This window comes from Bison bison, unplaced genomic scaffold (genome assembly GCF_000754665.1).
Source record: "Bison bison bison isolate TAMUID 2011002044 unplaced genomic scaffold, Bison_UMD1.0 scf7180017864535, whole genome shotgun sequence".
Taxonomy (NCBI): Eukaryota; Metazoa; Chordata; class Mammalia; order Artiodactyla; family Bovidae; genus Bison; species Bison bison.
Window position 1 is genome coordinate 1,315,909 of NW_011495084.1, and position 11,604 is coordinate 1,327,512.

Below are 11,604 nucleotides of genomic sequence, written 5' to 3' on the forward strand. Positions count from 1 at the left end.
GAAATCCCAGGGCTGATCTCCTTCAGAATGGACTGCTTGGATCTCCTTGCAGTCCAAGGGACTCTCAAGAGTCTTCTCCAACACCACAGTTCAAAAGCATCAATTCTTCGGCGCTCAGCCTTCTTCACGGTCCAACTCTCACATCCATACATGACCACAGGAAAAACCATAGCCTTGACTAGACGGACCTTTGTTGGCAAAGTAATGTCTCTGCTTTTCAACATGCTATTAGGTGGTCATAACTTTCCTTCCAAGGAGTAAGCGTCTTTTAATTTCATGGCTGCAGTCACCATCTGCAGTGATTTTGGAGCCCAGAAAAATAAAGTCTGACACTGTTTCCACTGTTTCCCTATCTATTTCCCATGAAGTGATGGGACCAGATGCCATGATCTTCATCTTCTGAATGTTGAGCTTTAAGCCAACTTTTTCACTCTCCACTTTCACTTTCATCAAGAGGCTTTTGAGTTCCTCTTCACTTTCTGCCATAAGGGTGGTGTCATCTGCATATCTGAGCTTATTGATATTTCTCCCGGCAATCTTGATTCCAGCTTGTATTTCTTCCAGTCCAGCGTTTCTCATGATGTACTCTGCATATAAGTTAAATAAGCAGGATGACAATATACAGCTTTGACATACTCCTTTTCCTATTTGGAACCAGTTTGTTGTTCCATGTCCAGTTCTAACTGTTGCTTCCTGACCTGCATACAGGTTTCTCAAGAGGCAGGTCAGGTGGTCTGGTATTCCCATCTCTTTCAGAATTTTCCACAGTTTCTTGTGATCCACACAGTCAAAGGCTTTGGCATAGTCAATAAAGCAGAAATAGATGTTTTTCTGGAACTCTCTTGCTTTTTCGATGATCCAGTATTATATTGTTTTTTTCCGTATTTTTTCTATCATGGTTCAAGGATATTGAATACAGTTCCCTGTGCTATACAATAGGACCTTTCAGTTTACCCATTCTACATGTAATAATTTTCATCCTCTAGTCCCAAACTCCCAGTCCATCCCTTCCGCATTCCCATCCACCTTGGCAGCCACAAGTCTGTTCTGTATGTCTACGAATCTATTTCTGCTTTGAAGATAGGTTCATTTGTGTCATATTTTAGATTCTACACGTGAGTGATATCATGTGATATTTGTGTTTCTCTTTCTGGCTTACTTTGCACAGTGTGATAATCTCTGGGTCCATCCATGTAGCTGTAAATAGCATTAGTTTATTCTTTATTTTTATGCTGCTAAGTCACTTCAGTCGCGTCCGACTCTGTGCGACCCCATAGACGGCAGCCCACCAGGCTCCCCCATCCCTGGGATTCTCCAGGCAAGAACACTGGAGTGGGTTGCCATTTCCTTCTCCAATGCATGAAAATGAAAAGTGAAAGTGAAGTCACTCAGTCGTGTCCGACTCTTAGCGACCCCATGGACTACAGCCTATCAGGCTCCTCCGTCCATGGGATTTTCCAGGCAAGAGTACTGGAGTGGGGTGCCATTGCCTTCTCCATTATTTTTATGGCTGAGGAGTATTTCATTGTATATACATATCACAACTTTATCCATTCATCTGTCAATGGACGTTTAGGTTGTTCCATGTCTTGGCTATTGTGAATAGCACTGCTATGAACATAGAAGAGCATGTATCTTTTTGAATTATAGTTTTTTCCAGATATATGCCAAGGAGTGGGCTTGCTGGGTCATATGGCAACTCTATTTTTAGTTTTTGAGGAACCTCCATACTGTTTTCCATGATGGATGTACCTATTTACTTTCCCACCAGTGGAGTAGGAAGGGTCTGTTTCCCCCACATCCTCTCCAGCATATTTGTTATTTGTAGACTTTTACATAATGGCCATTCTGACCAGTGTGAGATGGTACCTCATTGTATCTTTGATTTGCATTTCTCTGATAATTAGTGATTTTGGCCACCTGTATGCCTTCTTTAGAAAAATGTTTATTTGGGTCTTATGCTCATTTTTTTATCGTGTTGTTTGTTTTGTTTTTTGTTATTGTGCTGTGTGAGCTGATTGTACATTTTTGGAATTAAGCTTTTGTTTCTCGCATCACTTGCAAATATTTTCTCTCAGTGCACAGGTTGTCTTTTCTTTCTAAGCTTTCCTTTGCTGTGTAAAAGCTTATGTTTGGTTAGGTCCCATTTGTTTATTTTTTGCTTTAGTTTCTGTTACCTTGGGAGACCGATCTAAGGAAATATTGGTATGATTTATATAAAATAAAGCTTTGCCTGTGTTCTTCTAGAAGTTTCATGATGTCATATCTTCTATGTAAGTCTTTAAGCCATTTTGAGCTTATTTTTGTATGTGGTATGGAGTGTTCTAGCTTCATTGATTTACATGTGGCTGTCCAGCTTTCCCAACACCATTTGCTGAACAGACTGTCTTTTCCCCATTGTATATTCTTGCCTCCTTTGTCAAAGATTAATTGACCATAGGTATATGGGTTTATTTCTGGGCTATCTATTCTGTTACATTGATCCATCTGTCTGCTTTTATTCCAGCACCACACTGATTTGATTACTGTAGCTTTGTGCTATTGTTTCAAGTCTGGGAGGGTTAGGCTTCCTGCTTCGTTATTTTTCCTCAGGATTGGTTTGTCAATCCTGGACTTTTATGGTTCATATAAATTTTAGGATTATTTGTTCTAGTTCTATGAAAAATGTCATGGGTAATTTGATAGGGATTGCATTAAATTGGTATTTCACTTTGGGTAGTATGGCTATTTTAACAATATTAATTCTTCTAACCCCAGAGCATGGGATATTTTTCCATTTCTTTAAATCGTCTTCAATTTCCTATATCAATATCTTATAGTTCTCAGGGTATGAGTCTTAAACTTCCTTAGTCAGGTTTATTCCTAAAGTACTTTTTAAAAATGTGATTCAAGTGTTTTTTTCCATTTTAAATTGTATTACCCCATTAAAACCAGGTTTCCATTCATCTTTCTTTTGCTTTATAAATTAGATTTTTTATTTGAAGCCACTCTTTCTTTTCTGACTTTGAATTAATGGCATATTCTGTACATGGGCTTCTCTGGCAGCTCAGACAGTAAACAATCTGCCTGCAATTCCAGAGACCCAGGTTCGATTCCTGGGTCAGGAAGATCCCCTGGAGAAGGGAATGGCTACTCACTCTGATATTCTTGCCTGGAGAATCCTATGGACAGAGGAGCCTGATGGGCTGCAGTCCATAGGGTCACAAAGAGTCAGATATGACTGAGCAACTAACACTTACACTTTTTTTAAGAGAGAAATAGTATTGAGAACTCTTCAAAGCAGAGGGTTCTTAAACATTTTTTTTATTCACAGTATCTAATATAGGAGCCTATATCAATAATAAATAATAAAATCCATTTGTTTAATGAATATTTACTGAGCATCTACTAGATCCCAGGCTGGACACTGGGAAAAGTGAATAATATAGACATGTTTCTGCCCTGATGGAGATTACAGTCTAGAGGACAGGACCAGGATATAAGATAACAGTAATTACATTTATGATGTGCTATAAAGTGCAAGATTTTATGAAAATATGCAACAGACATAAGGCATACTACCAGAAAAGACTGCCTGAATAATGAATAGCTAGCTCTGTATTTTTTCCTGAACAGGTCTAAGTTGGCGAAAGCTAATACATTTACATAAATTACAAAAAGAAAAGATACGATTGTGCCTTCTGTCTATGCTACCTATAAAGTATATTAACATACTCTAATGTCTTAATCAATGAATGCTCAGTAAATGTCACTGATTCCCATATTAATCTAGAAAGAAGGGTAGTGAAAATAAAAATGGGCCATCCACAAAGGTGTAAAGGGAGATAGACATGAAGGCACAGGAGATGAAGTTGCATGCTTTAAGACAGACACTGCTTACAATGTGACCAGTTTGAGGTCATGAATTCCAGTATGCTTTGGGTGACTAATGCTCCTCATTCCCAGGTCCCAGATTTATAAACATGACTTTTTGGCCAATGATTAGTTTTTTCTGTGGATCCTAAGTTATTTTCAAAGAATTGCAGAGACCAGAACATTCTAAAGCTGCCAGTGTTAATTTTTAGGATACTTTGTGGTGACATTTCTCTTTTTTAGAGCCATTATATTTGCTTTATCACTATCACCTTCTTTTACTGTATCATTCTTCCCTCTCTTTCTCACCTCCAAAGTCTTTGTTTGAAAGCAAAAATTAAGGAAGTTTCTAACATAAATTCTTTCTTCAACTTGAAGACCATGTTTTTCTTCAGGGGAATTTGATAGTTTTGAGAGCTTTATGTTAGGTATTTTTTCCTGTGATATTGTCCACCAAAGAAGTAAACATTTATTTTAATTAAAATTAGAATCACCTACCATGACTGATGGAGAAGGCAATGGCACCCCTCTCTAGTACTCTTGCCTGGAGAATCCCATGGACGGAGGAGCCTGGTAGGCTGCAGTCCATGGGGTCGCTAAGAGTCGGACATGACTGAGCGGCTTCACTTTCACTTTTCACTTTCATGCATTGGAGAAGGAAATGGCAACCCACTCCAGTGTTCTTGCCTGGAGAATCCCAGGGACAGAGGAGCCTGGTGGGCTGCTGTCTATGGGGTCGCACAGAGTCGGACACGACTGAAGCGACTTGGCAGCAGCAGCAGCAACCATGACTGAACTTAGTAAGAAACAGGTATCATTTGTTTTATTCTACTAAATATTATCCTCTTTCTTTTCAGTGCCAAACATGGGCAATGGCAGAGATGGGATTTGCAAAACCTGGGGGCAATACCACTTTGAAACTTTTGATGGCATCTACTATTATTTCCCAGGAAACTGTTCTTACATTTTTGCAAAGGACTGTGGTAATTTGGAGCCTCAGTATACTGTGTGGGTAGGTGATCCTACGACATAATTAACTTAATTATTTATGGCCAAGTCTGTATTTTTAAAGTACTAGACAGATGATGAAAAATATATAGTAATTATAGCATGAATACTTAGCGCTCTTATTAGGGAAGGAGGGGGCTGATTCTGAATGGGAAGGGCCAAATTTGTAACTATTTTGAGCATGTTTCTATGAAGATGGGCCCTAGGATTGGGAGAAGACTGGTTTGGATCCATAAGGTAGGGACGTGTAGGCAATGCAGGAATGTCTGTATCGTGGATATCGTAATAAGAACTCCAGTTGATATACTCATTTTTCAGTTTTTATTTGATCAATTCAAAAAGAGAGGGTAGTTTCAGGCATCAATCATGTTACTCGTATATGCTTCCTTCTTGACATTTCCAGTGTGATGGTCATCTGGATTTCCTTAAAAGACATATCTCACTGTGAACTGGGGACTGGAGTTTATGAAATGGAGTGTATGAATTACATAAACACAAGCTAGAGGATAGGTAGCTAATTTCCAGGTAGATTATACTATATGATTGAACTCAGAGTTAGTTCTTAGTTGCAGCATTCTTACTTCAGAAGAATTCATAGGAGAAACATCTCAAAATGTAAGCTTCAGAGTGCCTCTGGCTGTTGTAAGGAAGTCAGGAAGGGACCTTTTTCCCTGCCTGCGTTTTCCTCTGAATTTTCTGATATCTCAGCAAAACCAGAAAACCGGAGTGCTGTCCTGTTCTAAATCTAAAACCCTCCATAACCATCATGTGTTTGAAGCTCTTTTTGAATCTCTCTGACGTGTCGGAGTTGCCTGAATCTCCTCCTCTCTTAGACGAGGGAAATATTAAAAATTCAGTCCTGATGCTTTTTAACAGTAACAAATCCCTATGACCTCAAAAGAAAATGAAGTCTATTGAAAGTTAACTTATGGGACATAGGGATAAAAAATTGGAGGTCTCTTTAGATAGGGGAGTTGATGATATGCGTTTTTAGTTCATACAGGGCTCCTGTTCTCAGTTCGCTGTTGTCCTTTACTCCTCCGCTCTGGGAAGGAGTTACTGAGTTTATCACTCAAACACCTTCTGACTCACATTGAAATGTTCTTGTCCAGTGGCCCTTTTGAGGACTAAGGTGTCAACTAGATAATTGAGAGAGAATAACACACAAAGCTCAGCTGTGCTTTCAGAGTTAATAGATATTGTTTCTACTTGGCTCTGTTTGGTTGGTAGAATTTGTTTTCACATCAACAAATCCATTTATTTTAAATGTCATCTTTTCTCTGATTGTCAAGTTGTTCACCTCTTTTGTAGAAAATTGGAAAACTTCAAAGAAGTCTAAAAATACTATTAGAATTATCAGTCAAGACTTACTAGTGTTAATGGCTTCATATATTTCCCTCTAAATTTTTCCTCTGGACTTTATACACACTTATAAAGTTGAAACTTTACTATGTATAATTTTCTTCCCCACAATTTCACCTAAGAACTAAGAACTATTTTCCACGTCAAATGTTTTTGACAAACACAAATTTTGTTAGCTGTACTTGTTCCAACTATGGAGTAATGAAATTATTTAATTATATTCTGTTTTAGACATTTAGATTTTAAAATATTTCAGTATTTTAAAAGACATGTATTTATAAATATCTTTATGCCTATATACTTTTATATTTTTGACTCTTTTTCTTTAAATTCAATTTTATTTTTATGAAAATAATATATTTAGTTTAAAAGATTGCATCAAGATACATGAAGGTAGAAATAGCCCCTCTTTCCTTCACTCCTTGACCCCAGCTAAAATCTGACTCTCCAAAGGCAATTACTTCATTTTTTTAGCTATTTCTTCTTGTTTTTACCTAACACATTAAAATGTGCTATTATTTCTTTATTTTTCAAAGTTAGGACTTATTTCTTCACTTTTTAGTGTGCAAAATGGGAAGTCATCTGTCACATTATCCTTCCTGCCTCTACTATACACGCACACACACATACACACTCACACTCACACTTTCCTTCCCTCTTGTTAATGGAATTCTATCACTGTTATTGGTTACATCATATGTGGTTTTTATATTATTGTCATTTACATATTTTACATATATGAACAATAGCTATATAAGTATTGTTGAGAGCCGAGCCTAATGTTATTGTGGTTTCATATCTCTTTGTACAATTTTATGGAATTAAGTTATCTCTTTTTTTTTTTTAACTGCATTTTCTATACTTTAATCATTTTTTTCCTCCAACTCTTCTCAATATGGTCAGATAAATCAGGCTGTTTTGGCTTCTCTTTCCTTCCCATGAGTTATCCCTGTCTCAGATTTTCATTCTCCTGTGCCAGTTGGGACTGGTTGCTTTTGAGCCTACTGTACACCTAGCATTTGGAATTTCTTTTCACATTTTCCTGGTGAGTTTCATTCTTCTCTCTCCTGTATTGGATTCCTTGTTTCTTGTGCTTAGTCACTCAGGCATGTTTGACTCTCTGCGGCTCAATGGACTGTAGCCTACCAGGCTCCTCTGTCCATGGAATTTTCCAGGCAAGAATAGTGGAGCAGGTTGCCATTTCCTACACCCGGGGATCTTCCTGACCCGGGAATAGAACCCCCATCTGTTACATCTCCTGCATTGACAGGCAGATTACCCCTTGAGCCACCCTTGTTTCTTAGGTCCTGTGAAATGTCTAGCAGTTCTTGAATTTTTGTTTATAATTGAGACATAGGCTCTGAAAAGCTTATTGGACGCTCTGCTCACGGGGACAGTGCTTGTTTGTAGTGCTTTCTGGAGAGGGACACTTGTGTGTGGACACTTGAAGGGGCAGGAATCCTTTCCAGTCTTAACCAGTTTAACTCAAACTAGACACCCTTGACTTCAAGTTCCTGGAAAAAACTTGGGCAGACATCTTATGTTTAGACTACCTGCTCCTTGGAGTATGTGCCTATCTTTTGTAGCAACAATTAAGATGGCCTTGATTAGTGAAGGCAAGTGATGGATTTGACTAGTGGTTACTCACATCTCAAAGTGCATAGGAGAGAAGTTTTTGAAGTCTTGCAAATCACTTTCAGAATTTAAAAATTCAATTCCTTCTGATTTCTGATCATTTTGTGTATGATCTTTTAAAATGTACCCTCTCTTTACAGAAATTTTTAGTTCTTCTCTGTATCCCCAACATTCTGAGATGTCATGTGAGTTGCTCTTTTTTTCATACATTGTGCTGGGTACGTGATGAGCCCTTTCTAGCATTTCAAACAATTCAGTTTGGGAGTAAGATTTATTTCTTAATTTCCTGTCTTTTAGTAATTTTGTAGCTCAGATATTGGAGCTCCTGTTCTGAGTGACTGATTCCTTAATTTTCTCACTGATTCATTTCTCTTTTCCATTTTTTTGCTTTTTTGTTTTGATATTTCTTTCCAATTATTATTTATTTTCCATAGTTATATTTCAATTATAAGTTTTTCCTATATTATCAGTATCTAATCACTTATTTTTATTCCTTGAATTTCACTTTTAGCATCATTTTTTTGTTTGTTTCATAAATGGCATTTTCTCACTTTTCTCCCTGAAGATACCAATTATGGATTTTTGGAAGTTTATTTTTCTGAATTGTTTTTGACTCCTTTAGTCTCCTTATTTTGGTTTATTTGGCATCCGCCTTTCATGTTGAAGGCTTTCATCAAATGATCCATGAATGTTTATTCACATTTGAGTATTAAGTTCTAAAAGCTGGTTAGAAGCTCTGAATATGTGGATGGGGACTTTCTTGTCTAGTGGGAGATTGAGCAGGGAACCTCTAGTTTCATTAAATAAGCCTCAGATATTGGTATCTGTGGGGCTTCCCATGTGGCTTCGACGGTAAACAATCTGCCTGCAATCAGGAAACCCAGGTTCAATCCCTGGGTTGGGAAGATCCCCTGGAGAAGGAAATGGCTTCCCACTCCAGGATTCTTACCTGGAGAATTCCATGGACAGAGGGACCTGTACAGTCCATGGGGTTGCAAAGAGTCAGACATGACTGAGCAACTTTTACTTTCACTTCATTAGTATCTGTACATCTTTTTCCATTTTGTTTCTTTAAGGAAAATCTTCCATTATCCTGCCTGAAGTCCTGTGTCTGGATTCCTGGATACTGAGAACATTTTTGTTATACTTCTGCTTTAGACTTTTGCATTTGCTATTCCTTTTGCCTAGAATGGTCTAAATATCCATATGGCTTGCTCCTATATCTCCTTCATCTTTACTACTAGAATTTCCTCTTCTCAGTGAAGCTTTTGTTGGCCATTCAACCTAAACTTCCCCTACCCCCACTGCCAACAACCCTTGATAGACACGCTCTTTGTCTCTTTTCTCCATTTAATATTTCTCCATGTCATTTAGCCCAGGATATATTTCAGTTACATGTAATTTTATTTTTTATTAACTGTTTTCCTCTAATGAAATTCATTTCATGAGGACAGGTATTTTTGTCTATTTTGTTTGACTAATACATTTTCCAGAATCTAGAACAGTCCTCAGTACACAAGTGATCGGTAAAATTTGCCTATTAATCACTAAATTAATATATATTACATTCTTGCAATATTAAAATTTCATATTATCATTGGTGATTTTCCTTACCACTTTTAAGCTTTGAAAGTTCTTTCCTATCTATAGTAGTAGCTATAGATAGTATAGTAGTATCTATACTACTATAGTATCTATCTGTAGTTATCTATATTTTTTTCAGTTATTTTCTGGTGTCATTATTTGGACCTTTAGAGGTTTATGTTGGTGGTGGAGTAAGAGAATCTAATATTCCTCTTCTCCTTTCTTCCTCTCCTCCTCTCTTTTCTTCCTTACTTAAAGAGATTTTTTTTTACTAGTAAACTAATTTTCTCATCAAATTTTTGATAATTGCTCTTTCCTAAAGTGCCCACACAATTTTATTTTTAGAGAGTTTTAGTTACTTTTGCAACCTTTAAACATTACTCTATGTAGAACTTCATTTGAAACTCTATTTCATGATTTTCTGTTTCATGAACAGGTAAAAATTATGGACATGAAAATTACAAATGTGTTTCTTGGTGGTGCCCTACTATCTTCCTATCAGAACTATTTTTTTTTTTTTCCGGTACATACCACTTAGTTTTAGAATATTACATCCTGCATGTAAAGATTCAGCTCACTTACATAAGTTACGCTTGTACTTTATGACGCTAATTCTGTTGTCCGATTTCTGAGGTCAGTATCTTTTTTTCTCTTGGAAATCCTAAATGTAGTCATAATTTTGTAAAGGGTTATGGAACTAATGCCATAACACTGTAGACATGCATTGTGGACTTAATAACGCAAATGAAAGCATGTATATGTGTTGTTGTTGGTTTCTGTGCTTTCTCTTTTTTTCTCCCTTTAAGGTTCATAATAGCCCTAAATGCCTTGGTTCCGTGTATTATTGTTATCGCTCGATCAGCTTGTTCTTTTCAGACCAAGAAGAAATTCGAATTTATGGGCATGAAATAAAAAAGAATGGAATCAGGTAAGATATGATAAATGATACAGTGAAATCATCACAGATTAACAGAATTTCTAACTATCTCACTCTGGAACTGAATGTGGAGAGCAGGAAGAGAGGGTTTCTCCAACAGTAACCTTTGAGTTGGGCTTCCCAGGCAGTGCTGGTGGTAAAGAACTCTCCTGCCAATGCGGGACACATGTGAAACACAGACTCGACCCCTGGGTTGGGAAGGTCTCCTGGAGAAGGGAACTGCTACCCACTCCAGTATTCTTGCTTGGAAAATTCCATGGACAGAGGACTATGGTGGGCTCTGGTCCATGGTCGCAAAGAGTCGAACACAACAGCAACCTTTAAGTTATAGCATTTGCTGTTGTCCTTTAGTTGCTAAGTCATGTCTTTTGCGACCCCATGGACTATAGCCTACCAGGGTGCTCCATGCATGGAATTTCCCAGGCAAGAGTACTGGAGTAGATTGCCATTTCCCTCTCTGGGGATCTTCCTGACCAGGGGTTGAACCCATGTCACCTTCAGTAGCCGGTGGCATCTTTACCACTGAGCCACCAGGGAAACCCTGAGTTAGAGCATACAGACATCAACATTTCAGTAGCTCCAAAGCCAGCCAGGTAACAAGAAATCTTAAGTTTAGCCTCCCTAACATCTGTGCAGGATACACATACACTTACATTGGTAGAAATAAGATTGTTACATCTACTTGTAAGAGAGATTAAGGAGAAATCCTCATAGTTCAACACTTAAATTATTTTTTGCCATCTTTCATAAATTTTTTCTTCTTCTTTTTTTAAACAGACAATCAAAATAAAACTAAACCTCTGAAAATCCTTTCCAAATTGTGTAAATGAAGTTTAGGTGTCAGGATTTTTGGTTAGAGTTAGGGTCAATAAATAACTGGTCTTGAATAGATAAGAGAGGGACCCACTTCTAGAATTGAAACTTTTGGGGAAATGGATGTTAATTTATTTGATAGAAGGTTTTGTACATTTTAAAGTAGAAGTACAGTGTAATAATCTATCTTCCAAGCTTAATAAGTATAGAAATACCCAATTTTAAGTTGCCTCTCAACCCTTGACACACTCTCTTTTCTCTGCTTAATATTTCTCCATGTCATCAAACATAGTATATATTTTAGTTACATTTTGTCATAAATTTTATTAACTGTTTTCCTCTAATAAGGCATATTTTATGAGGGCATGTATTTTTTTTTTCTGTTTGGCTGACATTATTTTGTCAAGAAAAGT

The 11,604-nt window shown here is 37.3% G+C and overlaps 1 protein-coding gene across 1 annotated transcript in view; it reads left to right on the forward strand.

The window, feature by feature from the left end:
• Positions 1-11,604, forward strand: part of OTOGL (otogelin-like) — a 174,130-nt gene that overhangs the window by 10,950 nt on the left and 151,576 nt on the right. Inside the window, exons 6-7 of the mRNA XM_010832076.1 lie at positions 4,710-4,864; positions 10,248-10,369. Coding sequence (XP_010830378.1) covers positions 4,710-4,864; positions 10,248-10,369 — 277 coding nt within the window. The remainder of the gene's footprint in view (positions 1-4,709; positions 4,865-10,247; positions 10,370-11,604) is intronic.